The sequence below is a fragment of the Leptopilina boulardi genome, unplaced genomic scaffold (genome assembly GCF_019393585.1).
Source record: "Leptopilina boulardi isolate dan_hultmark-lab unplaced genomic scaffold, ZJU_Lbou_2.1 LbouV2_332, whole genome shotgun sequence".
Lineage (NCBI taxonomy): Eukaryota > Metazoa > Arthropoda > Insecta > Hymenoptera > Figitidae > Leptopilina > Leptopilina boulardi.
In genome coordinates this window covers 3,610,369-3,633,883 of record NW_026137899.1, presented here as the reverse complement: position 1 = coordinate 3,633,883, position 23,515 = coordinate 3,610,369, and the positions used below count along the sequence as shown (strand labels likewise).

At 25.8% G+C, this 23,515-nt stretch overlaps 2 protein-coding genes across 4 annotated transcripts in view; one reads left to right on the top strand and one right to left on the bottom strand.

Moving 5' to 3' along the window:
- The first annotated feature begins 859 nt into the window (after positions 1-859).
- Positions 860-23,515, top strand: part of LOC127285408 (afadin- and alpha-actinin-binding protein-like) — a 100,809-nt gene continuing 78,153 nt past the window's right edge. Inside the window, exons 1-7 of one of the 3 annotated variants that reach the window (XM_051311411.1) lie at positions 864-1,114; positions 1,592-1,731; positions 2,208-2,405; positions 2,622-2,753; positions 3,315-3,426; positions 3,731-3,953; positions 4,518-5,010. In XM_051311411.1, the coding sequence (XP_051167368.1) occupies positions 1,594-1,731; positions 2,208-2,405; positions 2,622-2,753; positions 3,315-3,426; positions 3,731-3,953; positions 4,518-4,524 (810 nt within the window). In that variant the 5' untranslated portion in view covers positions 864-1,114; positions 1,592-1,593 and the 3' untranslated portion in view covers positions 4,525-5,010. Of the gene's footprint in view, positions 1,115-1,591; positions 1,732-2,207; positions 2,406-2,621; positions 2,754-3,314; positions 3,427-3,730; positions 3,954-4,517; positions 5,011-23,515 lie in introns of those variants that run through there. The other 2 variants (XM_051311409.1, XM_051311410.1) reach the window with 2 other exon arrangements.
- Positions 12,069-23,515, bottom strand: part of LOC127285396 (uncharacterized) — a 28,785-nt gene continuing 17,338 nt past the window's right edge. Inside the window, exons 4-10 of the mRNA XM_051311387.1 lie at positions 23,212-23,505; positions 21,137-22,026; positions 20,613-20,780; positions 18,330-18,570; positions 17,693-17,819; positions 14,672-14,853; positions 12,069-12,613 (exon numbers count right to left, since the gene is read on the bottom strand). Coding sequence (XP_051167344.1) covers positions 12,365-12,613; positions 14,672-14,853; positions 17,693-17,819; positions 18,330-18,570; positions 20,613-20,780; positions 21,137-22,026; positions 23,212-23,505 — 2,151 coding nt within the window. The 3' untranslated portion in view covers positions 12,069-12,364. The remainder of the gene's footprint in view (positions 12,614-14,671; positions 14,854-17,692; positions 17,820-18,329; positions 18,571-20,612; positions 20,781-21,136; positions 22,027-23,211; positions 23,506-23,515) is intronic.

Below are 23,515 nucleotides of genomic sequence, written 5' to 3'. Positions count from 1 at the left end.
GCGATTCGTAAAGAATTGCTTTAAAGTATTTTTAACCTTAGAGTCAATATTTCTGAAAAGAGCCACCCAAAACCTCTTTATTTTCATTTTCGTTAAAATATGGTTTTTTAAATAGTGTTTCAAAAATTAATTTTTCAAAAACTTATTGATCAATTTTAAACGTTCAAGTTCCATTTTATTTGTCCTGATATGAAGTATAAGTGACATTTTTCCAGATAAAAATATTGCATTTTAGTAAAAAATTCAATTGTTTATTTATAAAAACTTAATAACAAGTAATGTATTGTGACGTTGCACAATTTTCATAAATAATAAATAAACATTTTTTTTAATAATAAGATAATAGACAAACTAACTTACAAATATTTATTAAAAGTTTGCGAATATTAATTATTTATTAATTAATTGAACCCTCGAGTAACGAGTTTCATATACAAATAATGCGATAATTTTTGTTTTAATTGTCCGCCATTTGTGTTTGGAAAACTTTGAAATACTTATATTGGATTCGTAATCAGCGACCCCGAAAACCCTTACTGCAGTGGTTGATTAAATTTTCATTATGCTTTTAAAAAAGTCAGGCGCATTAAAGGGTTTGACTGAAATTATATTACTTTCGATTTCGGAAAATAAAAATTATACTAATTTTATATTTATGATAAAATTATGTTAAAATGAAATTCTCAAGATTGATATTCGTACACATTTTTATAAAATTCGATAAAAATGAGAAATTTATAACAAACTATAATTTTGGAGCAATCATGGGTCTCAAATTTTGGCATGTTGGTGACATCTGACAGTGAAACATTGAACTCTCTTCTTCCCGATGACCCGAATGAATATCCATGCGAGATTCCTGTTGAAGCAACAGAATAGCAGACAAGCATGTTTCTATTTTCGTTCGATTATCACGAATAATGGTATAGTTTGTTAAATTTGTTTCACTATACAGAAAATTATTTTTATTTATTAAAAACAAAAGTATTTAATACATTGATATTAAATTATTAAACAGTGGAATTGTGTGTGTCCTGTTAATAAATAAATATTAAAAGGAACATCATTTTAAAATAAATATACTAAATTTAATACTTGCGTACAAAACAGTAAGGTAATATATTTATATTTCAAAACTTATTATTGTTGTTAATTACGTTTTCATTGTTTTATCATTGAATTATTACAAATTGTAAAAGTGTTTAAGATTACTGTTAGTTTTATGGTATTTTTTATTATAGAAGAAATAATATACAAAGAATATGTAAATGCAAAAATAAATGTCGTCTTAAGTTTTTTATATACATAGATTTTAAAGATGAACTAAAATTATGTACAAATGAGAGGGAAAGATGAATTGGAGCGGGGTGAAATATATATAATTCAAATCAATTACAGTATATAACAATTTTAAAACGACATAAAATGAAATATGTTAATTAAAAATTTATAATAAATTTAATTTTCTTCATAAATGTTTTTATTTGTCAATAAATAAATGAAATATGTGAAAAAATTTATTTTTATACTATATTTAAAAAAATATATATATATATATATATGATATGCAAAAACTGATGTTTTATTCCAGAAATGGCTGGGAATTCTACAATTGATAACCATTTTCGAAATTTAAGAAACATATTCGCCGCACAAAGAATTTTTGTAAATGATGAAAATGCATTTTGTACTTTAGATACTATTTCAGAATCTTTAGCTACTTTATCAGAGGTATTTATTAATTTTTAAAAGCAAAACAAGCATGAAAAATGAAATTTACTAAACTACGAATTAGAATTTTTTTTAAATATTTGTTTTTACTACGATTTTTCTAGCCCTTCACATCGTGTTTTTTAATTTGAAATTTTACAAACAAGTCAAAACTTTCAATTTTTCCTTCAAATTCTCGCTTTTTTGGAATACTTAAAATTATCAATTTTTCTTTCAATTTCTTTTTTTCTACAACTGTCTTATTTTTTTATTTTCTTTTCTTTTTCTAAAATGTTTGGCTTTCTTATTCTTAATTTTTTTTTAATTCTAAAAATTTATTTATTTAATACTTTTATGAATTGATCTAAAATTCTCATTTAAAAATATTTTTACTTTATACTTTGTACATATTTTTTTGCTACTAGTTTCATAAAGTTTCATAAAAAAAGTTGAAATATTAATGTCGCAATAATAACGAAAAAGTATATTTCATATAGGAATTGGATGTCCTTGTCTCATCGCCTGTATCTGTAAATTACGAAGAATTTAATTCCTTAGAATCTTTAACATCGATACTTGTTCAATTAATTAACGCCTCTTGGAATCTTGTCCAAAGACATAGAATGATAGAACGAGTTCATGAAAAACAAAATGATGTTTATCACAAATTGTCAGTTGACAATAATAACTTAGGGGTATGTAATTTCAGTAATAATAATAATAATAATAATAATAATAATAATAATAATAATAATAATAATAATTTAAAAAGAGGAAATTATAACTCACGATTGTTACTATGCTGCCAGGAACTTTAGTGGTAAATAATTTATAAAACAATTCCAATCATGAAAAAAATAATTATAAACCTGTTTTTAATATATGTCAATTAAATTTTTGTTTTTTTGCAGAATCAGATTAAACGTTTAAAAGAGAACTTAGAAAAGAAAGAACATTCTATGAGTGAAGTACAAGAACGAGAAAGAAGACTGAAAGTTAAATGCGAAAATCTTACTCGTGATCTTAAACGTGAACGAGATGAGGTTTGTTTATTTATTGTTTTTTATTCATTGCGAAAGTGCACATAATACTTCACACGGTCAAGGGGGAAGAGGTCAGAGAATTGGATGAAATGCTTTTATAATCAAGAATCATTTACATATTTTATATATTTGCTTTTTTAGTTTTTATTGCTGTGGGGTCAACTTGTGCATAAAAGTACACACTAATTTAAAAGTATTAAATTGATACTGAAAATATCAAATTGATACAAATTTTTATATCAATTTGATATTTTTGGCTTTCTAAATTTAAATTAGTGAAAAGTGAGCTGCTAATTCACATTAGTAAGAATTTTTACTAATTTCTAGTAAAATATTACTATTTGATTTAGTAGTTTCCCATTTTTTGACTAAAGTTTTAGTAAAAAGTGACTTAAAATTAGTGAAATTTCTTACTAACTTGAATTAATAGCTCACTTTTCACTAATTCACATTTAGAGAGGGTATCAATTTGATACTTTTAAATTGGTGTGTACGTTAACGCTCTCTTTTTGTACTTTCTAAAGATTTATATTCTGATTTAAATTATTTTTTTTCCATTAGGTTCTTAAATTGAAAAAACAGTTGCAATCGAAGGATAGTCAACATACGCATGAATTAAGACGAATTCAGCAAACCGGACATAAACTTAAAGAACAACTACAAAAATCTATTGGTGAATTTTTCAAAAAATTAGTTTTTTATTCGATTGCATTTATTTTATATTTAAATTTACATAGCGCAAAATTTTCACAGAAAGATTAAATTTAAACTGAATTACATAATTTACAAATTTTTAATTACATTTCTAATCCTACATAAATTTATAGTGATGAGTAAATTAAATTTTTTAGTTAAATTTAATTTCATACATTATAATTGCAATTTTAATCAAGTATATTTGAGCTCTTACTAAATAAATTAAAGTTTGCAGTTTTCTGATTCAGAATAAAGGAATTAAATTTGAATTTTCTTTTTAGGAACTTATTTACCGAGGGATAAGGCTTTACAAAATTTGCAAGCCGAGCATGAAAAACAGGTGTCCATACATCAAGAAACAATTTCTCACTTGGAGAAAAACAATTTGCTGATGTTACAAGAAATCGCTTATTTAAAAGATGCTTTGGATCTGCAGACCCATCAGATTCTACAGGCAAAAAGTTGTAAAGTTTATCAAGAAGAAGATGTTGAGGAAAAATACCGGTAAGTAGTTATTTTTTAAATTTTCATTTCTTTATTACCAAATATATTAATTTTTACATTATAATAAAATAAATTTAATTTAAAAAAATAAATATTTATTTAGCTGCTCTTAGCTCTATTTTATTGTTTATCATGTACCTAAAAAAATTTTAAACAAAAGTCTGAAAAAAATATAAAATTTGAATTTTGCTTTACTTAAAAATATCGATTAATTTTATAAATTTCAATAAAATTTGTACAATATTTGGATCAATTCATTCATTTTGATGCTTAGAATGTATTTTTGAGAAAAGATTGATTAAAATCTGTAATAAGAAAAAAATACAAAATTGATTTTTTCAAAAAAATTTAAAAAAAATTAATTTTAAAAAGGGTTTGGGTAAAATATGGACTTATTATAGGTCAAAAAATTTATTTTAATGCAAAAATACGCTTTTCTCATAAAGAAAGTTAAATTTTTAGTATAATAAATCTTTTTGTTGAAAAACATTTTTTAGAATTTTTGAAAAAATGTCCTAAAAAACTTGCGTGGATATTTTTGAAAATCTTTGTGTCTGATTTTAGATATTGATGAAGGCAATAAGGCTAAAAAAATTTAACTTGATCCATCAAAATGTATTTAAGATATTTTGATAACAAGGAGCGGTGACATACACATACATGCGGATATTTGTTCTTTATGTTGAAATACAGGGTGTTCAAAAAGTATGGAAACTTGAAAATATCTCGAAAAGTACGCATTTTCGTGAAAAATATTCAACACAAAAGTTGTTCCCAATGAAAAGGTCTACATTTTTGAACCCCAAAAAAATGCGTACATTTCGAGTTACTTGCAAGTTTCCATACTTTTTGAACACCCTGTATATCTATATTAGTTAAAAATTTGCTAAAATGATTAATTTTAAGAAGTTCGAAAATTGTCATCAACATAAAGCTTCCTGTGAGGAAGCAAAAAGAAAATTATGTTCATATCAAGTTTCATGCAAAAATATTCAAAATTCTGCTTTTAGTAGCGACTTAAATATAAAATTTTAATTAAAAATTCGTTTAAAAAGAACGGTTTCTTTTCATTTATTTAAAAAAAGTATAAAAATACAGCCTTTTCTTTAAGGAAAGAAAGATGAATTTTTTTTATTCTGTACAAAAATATGCATTGGAAAATTTGAAATTGGATTTTTTATGTCCAGAGGTACTATTTAATAATTATTAATATTTTTTTTAATAAACTTAAAGTTTTTGTAAAAATACATTTTATTTTTTATGTACATTGTGATGAGTTTACCATATTTTTATTATATTCTTTACATTGTATCTTGTTAAATGAAAATTGATCACTGATGATGGCCGTGATTACAACTACAGGCAAAAGCTATTAGTATCTAAAAATTCAGGGATGTATCAACAATTTTAAGTCATAGATTCTTTTAATATAGAAGAAAAATTAAATAATTTACTAACTTTAGCTTATTAATGTAATAATATTAATTTTATATATATATATATATATATATATATATATATATATATATATATATATATATATATATATATATATATATATATATATGAGTAAGAATTTCTGAAAAGTGCCACCTAAACCTGAAAAAATTTATTTTTTGTTGAAATGTTATTTTTCTTATAGTATTTTATATGCACAATCACTACTACATGCGCCATGTAGTATAAATGTTTAAATAAACCAATTGTTGAATGCGTGCCATTTTTTTTCTCGACGGAATATTATTCAGAAGGGTTTTAAGTATATAAAGCTATTTTTTTCATTTTGAAATTCGATTGTTTTCATGGTTTTTTACTATTTGTTTATAAATAAACAATTTTTTTGCAATAAAAATCAATATTTTTGCACCAAAAAAATATCAATAAAACTATGATTTAAGACAAGAAGAATGCCGTCTAGATCACTAAAATCGATCAATAAATTTCTTTGAAATTAATTTTTTTAAAAAATGGGTCAAAAATATTAAATTGTTAAGGAAGTTCTCTCGCAAACAGAAATGACGAAGAGTTAATTATCAAACTTGATAAACTGATAGATAATGGTTTAAAGAAGATGTTGTTAAATTTTTAGAGGTCTAGGTGGATTTTGACAAAAGATATAAATAATTTTCTCTTTTCACATTTAACACGGGTTCTTATGGGAAATTGAATTTTTTGGTCTGAAATCTCAAATTGTGAAAAATCTGACGAAAAGATATTACTGGAACTTTAAATACATAAAGTTTAATAGCCAATGTTCACTTACTTTTAATAAAATTGATCAGACATGGCTTAGGAGACTCACAATTAATTATTTTGTCTAAAAAAACACCGTGTTTGACAATCAGAAATTATTTAGCACAACGCTTGGCAACGTTGCGTCTTGTAGGTTAGGTATAGAAAAAGCGCGAAATTTGAAAGTAATATAAGTAGTATATACATATAATAGTATATTCTTCAAAGATTCATAATAATGAATAATAATTTGAATTTGCTTATAAAAAATTAAGATTTTTAAAATAATAATTCTATTAATAATTAATAAATATTAAATAATTAATAAATTTATAATTGAAAACTTTGAAAAATGATACGCACAAAATTAATTTAATAATTTTGTAATTTTTATATACATTTTATGAAAATGTAAAAAAGAATTAAAATTTTTGTAAAATAAGAAAAAATTAGTTATTAATTTTAATTTAAATTTATTTTTTATTTTAATTTTTAACTTTTCTAAAATTAAAAATGAAATTGATTTAATTAAAATTAAAAATGAAATTAATGAACTATTCGTCTGCCTTCAGCAGGTTTATAATTCACAGTACGAATCATTTGTGAGGTTAGCTCGAAGATTTTTAGTGCCATATACACTCCGAAGGTTTTTTCCCGCAATTTGCAATCTACAACGATTTTCATAAACTTTTTGGGTTACTATCTTTCCCTTCCAATAATAACGTTTTACTCCTTTTTTTGCAGTCTCTTCTAAATTTTCTGACATGATAGCGCATTTAACGAAAATAAATCAAACAATAGCAGACGACACGAAACGGAACGGGGGAAATATAATCCAACGTTGCCAAGCGTTGAGCTAGTACTACGTGATACAAATGAAAACTTAAATGGGCATTGATTTGACTGACGTTGGAGGCGGGAGAACTTCCTTAATAACAAAAATTTTTTTTTGCAAAATCGTTTTAGGGGGTGATTGCGCATATAAAATACTATAAGAAAAATAACATTTCAACAAAAAAAAAATTTTTTCAGGTTTAGGTGGCACGTTTCAGAAATTCTTACTCATATATATGTACATTTATATATATATATATATATATATGTGTGTGTGTGTGTGTGTGTGTGTAATAATTTCTTTAATCAGTTTTTTTAAAACATGAAAAGTATAAAAAAAGTTTGATTATTATTCAAAACAATAAATATATATAAAATAAATTACGTAATAATTTGTAATAAGTGGATTTTTTACATTATATTTCTTCATTATTATTTCTTATAACACACCTTCTTTTATTTCTTTTATATTTTGTTTTTTTACGTAAAATATATTTCTTTCATTTTTGTATATTTAATACAAAATCACTTTACCGATCATTAAGTGATACTAAAAGTTTTCGGCCCTGAATTCCCTTGATTCAATATTTTTATAAAATGATATTATCATGGAAGAATTTTATTCGAGTTGCCACAAGAGTGTAACTAATATTAAATTCTGTTTAAAAATGAAAGCATGAAATTGATGGATAAAGTGCATGAATGGTTTAAATTAGAATAGAATATTTAAAAACGCAGTAACATGTAAAATATGCAAAAATAACGAACAGTCATATTTTTTTCTTTTTCGTAATTGACTCACATTTTCAATTTTTTCTATAAAGCTATTAAACACCTTCTGAGGGAAAACACTTTTCAGATATTTCCCTATTATTTTATTAAAAAATGAAATTATGTTACGTTATGAAAAAAAAATATATAGAAACATTTAATTTTGAAATTAAATGGAATCTATAATATTCTAATGTCTATTATCTATATATTTTTTAATTTATATTTAATTTATATTTTTTATTTAATTACATTTATAGAATAATTAAAAATTAGAATACAAAATTCTTATGTTTTCATTTTTTGAATTTATTCTGAAAATGTAATATAGAAAACTGCATTGAAAATTTTAAGGAATTTGAAAAAAAATTCAGTAGTTTTATTATTTATCAAATATTCTTAAAAATATTCTAAATTAATTAAAAAAATTTTAAAAGTTCTAAAAGTACAGGTATTTTGTATACTTGAATGTGATACGTTATTACATGTATATAAAATAATTAAAAATAGTTATTTATGATACAAGTGCGTAAAGTGGGTGATTATCCGAGTGATGCAAGTTACACGAGTATAATAAAATTTACGCACGAGTGTCATACAACATTTTTTGCAACACTCACCTTCCCCTTCACCTAAGTTTGCAACAATATTAGCAACATTTGTGCAATATTGCTATAAGTTATGGAAGAAATTGTGGTTAATACATTTCTATATTATATGTAAGTATAATATATCACTATTACTCATTAAAAAGACACAGCGGTGCATAAAGTAAATATTTTACACGCTGTTAGGAAAAGTGATACTTTAGACACACTTTTTTGTGTATAAAATTCAACTTTACAGGTTAGTGTTGCAAAAAATATTTTTTAATTAACAAAATTAATTACCATCAACCGGGACTATTATGGTACAAGCTATTTTTTTGTTGGCAACAAAGTAACTGTGGTATTATTAATAAATTCGGTTTTAGAAATAAGAAAAAAATTTATAAAAAAGAAAAAATTTTGTTGGGAATTTGGAAGATCTATGAAAATCTACATCTATCATAAAATTCATGAATATCAGTGTCAAAAATAATTAAAGTACATGTTAAAAATTTTGTTATGAAAATATATCCATACTTGATGAGCTAACTTTTTATTAAGTATTTTAAGAGAAAATTATCTAAAAACTGAAAATCCAGCATTTATAGAGGCAAATAACCTGAAAAAATGAAAAAAAAATTCAGTAATTGTAATGAAATTCCTATAATAATAATAATAATAATAATAATAATAATAATAATAATAATAAAAATGTTTTAACACTTTTTTAACCCTAGAAGGAGTAACTGGGGTGTCTAGACACCCCAAGCAACATTCAAAGTATGTTCCTGACTTAACCAATCATATTTTCGGGACGGGACCATAACGATAATTCAATTTGTACATCTGACAGTTGATCTTCGGTAGTGCGCGCGAAATTTTTGCTCCAGGAAAAGCTCTGTATCGAATTGAAATACGTGTGGGGTATATTTACACCCCAGTTACCCCCTAACGTTACAAAATTGACAAAATAAGTAAATTTAAATTTTATGTGAAATCATTTTTAATCAGTTCAAATCATCTAGTAGACTAATAATTTATAGATTATACATGAGAATAAGTTGTATTTTATAAAAAATACATTTTTAAATAAAATATATATATTGTTAGAAAAAATTAACATTTTTTATTTATAACTTCATATGAAATTTCAATTGAGGATTATTACTGATAATAATATATTCACATATATTATATAGGGTCAGTTGGGATAAATGTGGACAAAATCGCTATTTTTCACAAATTACGTAAGTTTCTTCCTTTAATAGGTAATATTTGCTGGTTTATTTTTTTAAGTTGTTATTTACGTTTCCAGGAATTATTTTATGCAGCAGAAAAAAATTTAGATAAGATTTAAACGCATGAAACTGACTGTCCCCATTTACCCCAAAATTTATAAAATTTCATAAAATTCGGGGTAAATGGGGACAGCATAGTTTCTAAGAAAGTTTTAAGAAAAAAGTTTCACTTGAATTTTTGATTTTTGTTAATTTGGTTAATAATGACAAGCTGTCCCCATTTACCCCAAAAATTTGAAAACTCAGGGTAAATGGGGACAGCTTGTCTTTAACCAAATTAACAAAAATCAAAAATTAAATATAAATAAATTAATATAAAATTTTGTGATTTTTTAAATTGAAGTTTATATATGAAATAATTGTATTCCTTACGTCAAGACGAATCGATCGATATATGGGGCATTCTATTTTAAAATTATACCCCTAGTAAACAATTGACAATATAAGACATTTTTTAAATAATTATTTCTCCCATTTAATTAAATCAAATTACTTTTGCAATAAGTGGTTTCGAAAGAGAAATTTCTAAACTTTACAATTGTAAAAAAATTTTTTCAAAAAAACATTTGACTTTGATCTTCAAGTTTTTATGCATTGAGCGATAACTTGAATTATCTTGCTGCCAATTGTCAAAATAAAAGCTTGGTAATACTCAAAACCTCTTGCAGGTGATTTGAGGTTAAAATATTGACGTTGAACTTATTTTAAAACTGAAAATTAAGCTCCAAAACCTCTTGTCCCCATTTACCCCAACTGACCCTACATATTCAATTTGTAAAATTTTATATTTATAATACCCATTTAATAAATATTAATTGATAAAATCTTTTTTATAATTAATTTTTGTGGTTTTTTCAATTGGTCAATTTTCTTCAATCTTTTTTGCACTTCAGTTGTTCAAATAATTATATTTTTTTAAAATAATGATAAAACCAATTTTTTTCTAAAAGTGTATCTATTCACCTTTCAAAATCTGATGGATAATTTTAAAATAGTTAAATTTTCGAAAAACTAGAACATTTTTTTAAAAAAGAAAAATTTAGCAAATTTTTTGTTTTTTTCGTTTTTGCAAGTTTTTTTTAACTTTTTTTATTTTATCAAAATATCATTAAAACTATTGTTTTCCTTACTAAAAAACCAATAAAAATCACTATATATAATTAGTTTTAAGTCAAAGAGAAACCTTTTTACACAAGTTTCAGGTTGGGGGTGTCTGGACACCCCAGTTACTCTTTAGAGGGTGAGAAAATTCATATACTCCTTTTAGGGTTACAAATTATTTACAGAATATATGTAGTTAATAGTTTCCTTACCCAGACACCACGTAAGCTTGCAGCAAGCTTCAAAAGTCCCAACTAGCCTAAGCTTGCTTGGTAAGCTTGCCGAAAGATTGCAGTGTAAGGTTACTGCAAGATTGCATGATCAGATTATCGCAAGCTTGCACGGTAAGCTTGTGGCAAGGTTGGTGCAAGGTTCCCAATAACCTTGCCCAATCAACACAGAAGTTTGCATTGAAAATAGGCACTATGCGCACTTGCAATCACGAGAACCTTTGGATGCGCAGTAAATTTTTTTGACCTCCCAGGAACTGGTGCTCAATGTATATACAAAAATAAATTTCCTCCCCCCAAAAATTTTTTTGTTATATTCCACAAGCTTGCGCCAAGCTTACCATAAGGTTGCCGAGCAAGCTTGCTGCACGTTTGCTGCAACCTTCTGTGCTCATTGGCAAGGTTATTTGGCAATCTTGCACCAACCTTGCGAAAACCTTACTGCGCAAGCTGACTGAGCAATCTTGCGATAATATTATTGTGCAATCTTACACTGCAATCTTTCGGTAAGCTTACCAAGCAAGCTTGAGTCAGGTGGGACATTTGAAGCTTGCGGCAACCTTTCCGCAAGCTTGCCGTATAAGGTTGTCAATATTGTGCGGCAAGCTGGGCGCAAGGTTGCTGCAAGCTTACGTGCTATCTGGGTACCGTTTATTTGTAGAAAAAAATTTTACTTTATTTTTAAAAGAAAAACATATTTTATACCATAATAGTCCCAGACACGCGGAGCTTTTATGATACAAACTTTGAGTTTACATAACTCAGATAACAAATTTTTTTGTCTAATAAAATTTGAAGAATATCTTTAGAAGAATATCCACAACATGACTAAAGAGTTTAAAAAAATTTTTTATAAATATTAGAATGTTAGTTAAGCATATAAAAAAAATTACGATTTTTGTACTATAATAGCCTCGGTTGACGGTATGTTTTAATTATTATTAACTTTTTATTTAAATGATAATTGATTTATTAATTATTAATAATATACGTAAATAAATTAATAAAATAATAATCAATTATTAATATTAATTAATTAGAATTAAAATTAACAAGAACCAATTAAAATTAATTAAAAATTTCTTTACTTTTTGAAATGCAGAGGTTTTGTACAATATTGATAAACTTATTTTACAAGAGCAGAATAAAAGAATTTAAATTAAAAAGTTTTTTGTATTGAATAACTTTATATATACAAATACTAATGGTCATCGTTTGATCATAAAAAAGGGAAAATATTTTAAATAATAGAAATATTCTTGCCAAGTATAGTATAAATATACTGTATGCGCATAAAAAACAGACATTCACAACCTTAATCACGAATTATTATTATTTTTTTCGAGATCTTAAAAATTTTAGTGTATTTTACTTCGACAGTAGTACACGGTTTTAATAGAATTTTTTCTGTCGGGGGGCAAAAATTCCAGTGAACTGTGTCCACTGGGAATTGTTGTTTTCCCACCATTTTCCAAAAATAGTTTACAGACTTCTATTTGTCTCTCCAAATTTACTCCATTGCACATTGTCGACATGAGCATTGATGAATTTTCATTGTAGTTTCCCGTGTTTAAGGCCTCTTTATGATTATTTCTTTCCAACAACGCCTAATTTATTAAAAATAAAAAATGTTAATCAAACAATTAAAACAAAAAGAAACGTGCGTACATAACACGTAAGTGCCCTCACAGCACATAATACTTCCTAAATATTTTAATACAAATTATTTGAAATGTTGGTACAATTAAAAAAATGTCCGCTTGTAAGAAAATATTGCAGTAAAAGTTACTACTCAAATATATTGTATAAAAGATACAAATTTCTAAATTATTTTTCCAAAACTATCAAATGATATAAATTTTTGGAAGGGCTAACAAATTTTCATCGATATATCATTCGCCGCAGAATTTAATAAGCTTTAAACTTCATAACTTATATGTGGTAAAATTCTTTGTAACTTTGGTAAATTGTTGCTCTAGATAAGATTAACTCCATAAAATATTAACTCATTTAAGAAAAATTTGTTCCAACAAAAATATGTAAACGTAAAGCTAGTAAAATAAAAATTTGCAAGAAAATATAAAAAACCAATTTGTGGGATTAATTATTCCCAACATGTACTCGGATATTTCAAATAAAATAAATCATAAAATTCACAGTTTTTAAAAGAAATTTATTGAAAAACAATTACTAAATATTTAAACACTTTTACTGAATAATAAATTTTATTTGGATTGATAAATCAAAAAGGAGATAATTATTGATATAAAAATTCGGATTCCGATTAAATACAAAAACATGGTTCTCGAAAAAGAACCACAAATTTCTACAAATTTTCTTTAAATGAGCTATAGTATTTTAGGGATTTGTTACTCTCATATAGGTAAACAATTTACTAAAGTTACAAGCCAGTTCAATAACTTCGAACTTTTGACCTGAACACACAGAAAAAAAACTGTACTCAAAATGAGTACGAAATCATACTCATTTTGATATGCAGCAAAAATGATAACGCTCTTATTCATTTTGAGTTTTCAGTGAAAAAATATCAAAATGAACAACGTCAGTTTCATTTTGAGTAAATGTTTAACTCTGAATTATAGATAAATAACAAATGATTATTTAATTTAAAATAGTACTAAAACAATTGTTTTTCATAAATAAACACTTTTAAACTAAAAAAACTTTAATTCTTAATTATAAATTATAAACTTAATTATAAATTAAATATATGTGATTGATGTAGTTTTTCTTTGGATCTATAATTTTTAGTAGAAGTTGTTCTTTTTTTTATTTGAAAAAAATCCATCGTCAATGGACGAAAAGCTTTGCTTTTTTTGTAATAAACGAAATGGTTATTTAAAAATATTATAATATTATAAAATTGAGTTTTTATTATTTAAAAATTCTTATGTATAATATATTTAAAATAAAAATAAATTTATATTATTATATAATTAAATTAACTCATAATTATTAATATTATTAATATAATATTATAACATGAATAATAATAATTATTATTATTATTATTATTATTATTATTATTATTATTATTATTATTATTATTATTATTATTATGAACAACTTTAATAATAATGTGATAAAACTTTTTTTCGATAGAAAATAAAAACTTTAATAATATTTTGAATATCACAGTTAGTACCAACATAATAGTGGTAAACAATTTTATCTAGCATAACCTGACATTTGATACTAACCAGTTTCATTTTGAGTAACGTGAAGTTTGCCGTTTACTCATTTTGATAATTTACTCAAAATGATAAGCAGCAAAAATGAGTACAGTTTTTTTCTGTGCAGTTCAGGAATTTTGCCCCATATATTAACTGTGTTATCATGGTTTAAAGAAACATGTGTTTCTTTTAGACAATATTTCTGTTGGCCATACCGACAATTTCCAACAGTACTATATTTTTTTATATGACATTTAATTTAATATTAGGAAACAAAAAATTGAAGATTACAATAAAATATTGCTTTGTAATCTTTCAAGCAAGTTTGAGGGAATATTACGTATTATGTGAGCGTAAAAAAGAAGAAAAATATAGATGAAATAAAATAAAGAAATTCAATGAAATTAGAAGAAATAAGTTGACATTTTTTTGAAATTAGAAAGTGAATTTATTTTAATATACTGAACCAACCTTAATAAGAATAGGATCATAACTTGAAAATACTGCAGAGTGCAAGGCGGTGTCTCCTCGAACTGCTTCTTTAATCAAAAGATCTGCTCCATTTTTCAAAAGCAATCGCACTGTTGAGATTGAATTTACCCCTCTGCTTACTGGATCATGAGACTCCACAGCCAAATGAAGGGCGGTTTTACCTTGTAAATTAATAATTTATTATGAATTTAAAAATTATTTTTTTATTTTTTCCTTTATAGCTAAGATTGAATGAGAGAAATAACAGCTTTTTTCATTTTACTCTTCATAGTTATAAACAATTGTATCAATATCATTGACATTTTATGTACAAATGAAAGTTTATATGAATACATAAGCTACAAATTTTTTGATAAAATGCAACAATTTCATTATTTATAAGCAAATTGAGAATAAAATAATTAATATTAATTTTAAAAAATATTAGAAAATAAATTCAGAGACGCATAAATAATAGGGTCAACCGGGGTAAATCCGAACGCTTTTAGTAAGTTTCAACAATAACATAAGTTTTTTCTTTAAAAAAAAATACTTCCGGTATTCTGGTGCATGAAGTTGTTACTTTACTTCCATAGAACAATTTTATGGGGTAGCAAAAATTTTTGATAAATTACAATCGCAGGAAACTTAGCGTTCGTATTTACCTCGATACTTTGCAACTTTCCTAAAATACCGGGGTAAATACGAACGCCACTGTATTTCAGAAAAATCTTAGGGAAAATAAATTTAAAGTATTGCAATTGTTAAACTTATATAAAAACTCAAAAAAATACGATAATAAACCTTTTATGTAATAATGCATCATATATAAATACAAAAATCAAACAGGTTAAAAATTAAAATGCATTACACAATTAAAACCTTCAATAACTTTATCAAATCATAACGGATTTTTCCAAAACTTGGTACAGAAAGTATTTTGGAGTGATTGAATGTAAATACAAAAATAAAAGTCAAATTCTTTAAATTCAAAATGGCGGACTTTCCTAAAACTTATTTTTAAAAATGATCAAATTTGCTAATCCTGAAAATCCCCGAGTAACAATTTTCGAGCGAATCCAATGAATTTTTTAATTCTCGTCCGCCATTTTGAATTTTGAAAAACTGACTTCAAATTGGTAATTAGCGACCCCAAAAACCGTAGAATACCAAATTTTATTAAGATCCTGAAAACTTTTTTCAACAAACCATTTGGCAAAAAAATTGAAACACTCCTTCGAGAGAACAGAGATTAAGTTTCTGCTTATTAATTACTAACGAGGATACATATAGAAAGAAAAACTTTTTTCTATGTACTTTTATAATGTTAAAATAATAGTGTAATGAAATAAAAACAATTTTGTGTGGCTCTGATGTAAAAAAAAATTATTGAAAATACCGTTCGGATTTACCCCGGTTTTCCAATTTTCCTGGGTAAATACGAACGGTCTGATATTATTAATAAAATTTTACAGAAGACAAAAATCAAAAATAGTTTCTGTTCTAGTATTCATAACAAACAATTATAAATAATAAAATGAATTTTTAGCTTCTTTTTCTTCAAATACGAGACAAAATACTGAAAGAGTGTCATCTTTGATTTTCAATCTTTTTTGCAATACTCGTTATCTTTGTTTATGCTGTTGCTAATTAACAAACGAAAAATGGGATAATACTTAGAATCTCTTGAAGAGGATCTGAGGTAAAAATTCTCATATCGAACTTATTTTTAAAAATTTTAATTAAGCTGAAATAATTAGCGTTCGGATTTACCCCCCGTTCGGATTTACCCCGGCTGACCCTACCTAAAATTAATTTATAAGAATTTTTATTTGATAGAATTTTCTTTTAGCCGAATTTATATTTGTTCGTATTATTTTTTGACAGAATTTCCATTAAACCGATATTCTACATATTATTACAGAATTTCTATTTGTTTAAATTTTTATTTTACAGAATAGTCATTTAAACAAATTTTTATTCATCAGGATTTGATTACATAGAATTTTTATTTAAAAGAATATTAATTTGATCGAATTGACAAAATTTTCATTTAAATGATTTTTTATATTGATGAATTTTTATTAACTGAAAATTCATTTAACAGAATCTCTATCAAGTAAACATTCGAACAAATGGAAATTCTGTAAAGTGAATTTTTGATTAATATAAAAATTGTTTAATACAGAATATCGGTTAAAAGGGAAATTCTAGCAAATTAATTTTGCTCATTATTCATGAGTCTCAAATTTGTTACGTACTGCCATATTGTATCGGACAATTTTAATTTTAAAAATCATTATTTCAAAAGGGGAGGGGGGGGTCAAGCAATTTGTGACGACCTTTAAAAAATGGCGCTAAAGTATGTAATAGTGTTTGACATGGGGGAGGGGAGATTCAAAAATGGAATAAAATAGCATGACGTGGTTTGTGAACGACCGGTTAGGTGGCTGATAAAGAATTCGAAATCTCATTTAAAAAATCAAAATGACAGGTCCAAAATGGTTAAAGAATTATTTTATATTTTTATAAAATTTGTACTAATTAATTATTTTTATATTTAATATGCTTCAAAATAATGAAATATTTGTATATTATCCAAAAATTTGTGACAGGAAAAGTTAAAAGGGACCTAAGGTCAGAAAATAAGATTAACAAGTGGATTTCTTTTACGTATTTTTATTAATGTTTCCATCTTTGAAGTGAATTTGCGAGAAACCTAATGCAGCTAGAAGCTGCGGTTTGTTGCATTGAAAAGAGAGTATCATCTACTATAAGAACCGCTGAAAAAGTAAAATTATATTTTTTTGACCCATAGATTTCTTTTAACTTTCCCTGTCACATATAATCTTTTATGTGCATGTAATATGTCAGTTATATTGATTCAATGGTTTGTAATTAATTTAATTTAACTAATAGATCCAATTTTTATTGTTAAATAAAAATAAAAATAGTTCATAACTCTACAATAACATCTTTTACATGAAACTTTAAAAATAAAACCTCTTAAGGATTTAATACCTTCATAGTTTCGAGCTAAGACGTTAAAAACGGCATTTCCTCGAATTGTTTTGAGAGCAAGAAGTTCAGCTAGTATAGCTTCATGCGAATCACCTTTTTCTGCTACAACGTGAATCAACGTGTCACCCTGAACAGACAGATAAAAGTAATGCTTCAAAATGGCAAAGTTATCATTAATAAAAATATAAACAAGATTAAGGGGAATTTTAACTAGAAAATATGTATTTCAATATGTCTTCCTCAATACATATTGAGAAATTTAATTGTTCTCGTACATGTATATATATGACTCTTCTCTATCAACGGAAAGTATATAATTTATCAGAGAATACTTTATTGTTCGAAAAGATAACTTGCCTTTTAATTCATAGAATTTAAGTCGCAAGATTGATGCTTCAATATTAATTTTCAATTATCGCGAAATTTATACTTTTTCTTTAATTGAATTAAAAATCGGCGAAATTAATTGTTTTAAATTAAAATGATTTATTACGTAATAGTTATTTTTTAATTCTTATAGTGGGTGAAATGTAAATGACCAAAAAGTTATATAAGATGATAAACACATGATATATAATTAAGAAAAAAAGTATTCTATATAGGAAAAGCAGTAATAGAAATGGAACGTTCTATTTACCCGTGGCTGATATAATTTCTGACCAACGTGAATTCCTTTTTGAAGCATTGTGGCCGCCAAGTATCCCGTAACATACGCCATTTGTGGACAATTTATTGCCATCAAGTATAAAGCATCCTCTCCACGATTGTTCATAACAGACAATGCGCTATGTATGGTACTTAGTCTTTCCACTAAAGGTAGCAAATAAGCTTTTTTTTTCATTAATTCATCTGGATTACCTGCTAGGCACATCAGCATCCTAAGCAGAAATAAAAAAGAAACAAAAATTTATTTACAAAATTTTATGACTTATTCATAAATGTTAGGAACTTTTAAATAAATATTAAATCCAAAATTAATTTCTCGTTTACAACAAATTTTAATTTTTTTATAATAATTTAGTTTTATTCAAACAATTTACAGGAGTTTTTTAAAAAAATTATTATAATTTCGATAAATGTGTATTTTTATATAATAAATTCAAATTCTATTGATAATAGATTTTAATTTAGTGAAAGTAAAAACATATGAATGTTGAAAATTTTCTTTAAATTCCAAAGTTAAAAAACTTATAAAAATAACTTTTTATATTTGACGGTAAAAACTTTTAACTTTAAATTAAAAAAAATTAAATTAAAGTTCATAGCTTTAAACTTTAAAAAATAGGTACAAATTTTACATTTTATACATTTTATACATTTTTCTTAAAGAGTTTTTTTTTTTTTTTGCTTAGGGACTTTTGGGAAATCTGTATACTGATACCTTGGCTTCCACATGCCAAGGTTATGTGGGGTTGGTAAAAAAAAGGAGAACACTAAACAAAATAAGCTGGCGAACTACTACCAGCCCCGATCTTACTTAGACTTTACATAAATTTTCCTCCGGATTATTATGATGTTTTATTTATAAGTCTTTTTTGAAAACTTTTATTCGATTTTAATTTACAGCTTTTTATCAAAACTTGCATTTAATTTTGTAATATGTGTTATATAATAATATAATAATCTTATTTCACATTATTTATAATCTTCAATTCAAATCTATTCTTTTAACTTTTAAGTAAGCTAATGAGCTTTTAAATAAGATTTTATTATTTTGCTTCCTCGTGGAGGAAGCTTTGTATTCCTTTCGTTTAAAAAACTTTTCAAAGTGGTGGAAACAAATTTTTTTCTTTATAGAAACATGTTATATGAGATTCTGATCAATTGTCCGGATGTATGTATGTGTGTGTGGATCCCTTTTTTGTTTAGAAGATAACTTTAACAGGTTTTAATGGATTTAGATAAAATTTAGTAGGCTCATTTATCATATTAATATCTCAAATCTGACCAAAGGATTTTGAAAAATACTCCAAAAAAAAATTTTATGGTCTTTTTTCCAAAAATTTTTTTTTATTCGAAAAAATTTTTAAATAGAAAAATTTAAGGTTATATATAATAAAATCGTATTCTTTACGTCAAGACGAATCCATCAATATATATATATATATATATATATATATATATATATATATATAAAGTTTTCATTTTAGGTAAATTTAAAGAATTAATGAAAGTTAAAAATCAAAAATTCACATTTTGTCAATAAAATTTTGCTTTCTCCACGAGGAAGCAAATTTTTTTGCTGATTGTAAAGAGGAAGCAAAATGTTCATGTAATGAACATCTGAATTTACAACTTGTTTATATCTTTTATACACGAAAAGAAAAATCTAGGTTTAATAGCATAAAAATGACTCCTACTATTAAAGTATGAATTTTTCCTACAAAGAAAGCAAGAATTCATACATACGTTCTTAGTATGTTTGAGAAACACGCCTTCGTAGTATGCATTTAAAACCTTAAATGCATAAGTGCCACGCGTAAATTGTATAAAACCAAAACCTACTACTATTGCAGGAGTCTCATGCTTTTTCGGTATTAGAGTCCTGCAACTGGCGATCAACATGCTTGAGTCAAGTTAAAGTTGGCAGGGTTTAATCGACAGTTGCAGGAGTAGTAGGTTTGAGTTTCATACGATTTGCGCGTGGCGCTTGTGCAGTTAAAGTATTAAATACATACTACGAAAGCATATTTTTCAAACCTTTTAAGCATGGACAACAATCATACTAATAACGTATGAATACTGACTAATATTACTAGAATTTATCTACTATAATAACATGGAAAAAATTCATGCTTTAAACGTATGCCTTATATATCATGATATAAAAGCTAGATTTTTCTCTCCGTGTAGTGATTAAATATAATTTTTTTTGAGATATTTGGTGTGTTTATGAGAGAACTAATAAAATGAAACTCACGTATCGCCGTCTTTGTCAGGTTTCGCCAATTCTTCCGATGTTTTCTTTAACAGACTAGCCATAGCCCTTTCGACATCCTTGGGGTTTAATTCTTCAATTAATTTATCACATGCCCTTGTTGTGGGAAGATTTAGAGAAGACCATGGCGCCACATGACGTCTCGAATGTCTACAATCAATTTATTAATATTAATATATCTTAATTTTCATTTTATTCCAAATTTACATAGCTATTGTAAGAGAAAAAGCGAGATGCATAAATAATGTCTAAAATTAATTTGTTTGAATTATTTTTTTACATAATTTCCATTAAACTGATATTCTATATTAAAGAATTTGTTATTGTTTAAAGGGATAAAGTTTCTTAAGATACTCAAAATGAAATAAAATTTTGAAAAAAATTAAAATTTGTTTGTGAGGTAATTATAATAAATAACAACTTGAAGTATTATAAACAATAATAAGTATTGTTAAGAAATCGCTAAGCATATAAAATTAAAAGAATGTAATTGAAAAGTATCACACCTTCTTACAACCTCGGGCACTTGGAACTCATTGAAGGTAGATGTGGTGGGTGGCTGCGAAATGGGATTTTGTTGATGATTTTGGACGGTTGTAGGAACATTGTACGTTGGACAAGTACTTTTGGCACATTCAAATAAATTCATATCAAAATTCATACTGACATTTGTGCTTTCTCCATTGTTTGGTTTTGAATAATTGGCAATAATGTTTTCAATTGTTGCATCAATTTCCAAACTCACTGGAGAAGATTTGTCAATGTAACTATTGACAGGTGATGAATTTTCAATATAATTGTTGGCAGGTGAAATTTTTCCTCGATAACAATCAACAGACGCTTGATTCTCCGAATAAACCAAATCAAAACCATCACCACTTTTTGGATACACCAAACTTTGTTGAGCTTCATTGATAATGCTGCCAGTGCTTCCAAAGTTTAAGGAGTCACTGAAGAAGTTCATGTTGGTTCGACAATTCTCATTTCTCGTTTCACTTGCTGCTCCGTGATCAGAATCCAAAGAAGATCGAGAATCTTTATCTCGTGGACTTTGGAGAGACTCGAACTTTCTAAAGGCAAGTTGTGAATTGGGGACGACTTGCATTTCTTCCAAATTACTTCCCTTTCTACTCAATTCTTTTAGAACAACTTCCTCAACTAATTGAAGTTCATTGCTGTCTATCGCGTCAATTAATTCAGCGGTATTGACAATAGTTCCAGAAGATTCATTGCTCTCCTGCCACGATACAAATCTGTTGAATCTCTCGTCAAGTTGATCCTCGGATCGACTATCCAAAGGTGATTGATAATTCGCTGGACTTGGCGTTTCACAATAGGATTGATTAGAGGAAGACGAGGAAGAAAATCCCTGAGGAGATCGAAAATTTAACGAAATCTGAAATCAGAAAATGTTTTTATCAACATATCTAACATTAGAGTAGGAAACTTATTGTGAATTGTAAAATTTAAATAAAAATTTTAACTTCAGCTCAATTCAAATTATGATTCAATCTTGCTAAACAGTACAAAGTTTTATTTATAAATAAATAACAATGTTTTAATTACAGTTATTTGAAAATTTGTTTTACACGAGATATTGAAGTATTAGCTTACTTTTAAAACTACCACAAAAAGTAAAGAATATGACAAGAAAGCGAAAATAAATACAAATAAGGAAAACATTGAGAAAGTCCACAAACCGTTTAAAAACAAACAGAAGCATTATATTTATTATTTCTTCAGCTAAAAAAATATGCTTCGAGGATATTTTAGACTTTCGTTTCATTTTGCCAGGTGCCAAATGTTTTAAATGGAAAAATTTTTTTTAGAATTAAACTTAGTTTTTCACTTTCATAAGCCTTCCTTGAAAAAAACTAAGGGGTTTTCCTTTTAAATGTACATATAATAATATAGTATAATTAAGCGATTGTGATTCCCCGGATCTTTATTCATATATCAGTTTACCTTTACATGTTACACAACTTTTGCTTGATAAAAAAAATGTTCATGTCGACTTGTTTTAATTATATGTTTTAAATGATAAAAATTTCTATTTATTTCACTATTTTCGAAAACTTGACATTTTTTTTGTAAAAGTGAATTTTTATTAGCAAATTATTAGAACCTTGACAATAAAATATTCAGACTTTGAACAAAGATTTTTAATTTAAGTTTGTAACTTAGAATATAAAAGTAAAAAGTTAATTTAAATTTAATTCAAATAATTAATTAATTATATTACTTTATTATATTTTTCATTTATCTAAACAAATAATTATTATCCATTAAATTAGAAACTCTGAAACAAAATTTGTAAATTTCATCTGGCAAATTGAAATTAAATTTAGATTTGAACATTTCTATTGCAGTTAACAACTATGGATTCAAATCACGTATTACTATGATGTGCAGAATATGTTTACTGCCTTTAACCTCTCGGAAGATTAAATTTATCCAAATGGTGAAAGCTGTAACTTTCTTTAATTTTTGTTATTTTTGTTTAAAATTTGAAATAAGTAAGTGATTTATAGGGTTATAAAAATAAGTTTCCAAGAATTTTTAAAGAAAATGAAAATTATACCTGAGGTGAACCAGCAGGACTGCTTGCAATGTTGATGGGCATCATAGCAGATCCTGGTGATTGGGCTCTGCTCGAAGCACGGCTATTTGGTCTAGATGAAATAACATTGTAACTACTGGCAGGAGAATCTGGCCAAACTTCAGAATTTATTCCAGGAGATGAACCATTTGTAGTTCCGCCATCTGAGAAAACTTGAGCTGCTTGAAATCCACCACGAGCCAAAATGTCCAGGAGTGATGTCCCTTCTGGATTATTTACGAAAATCGCGGGAGGAGTTTTCGATGATGAATATGTCTATGACGAA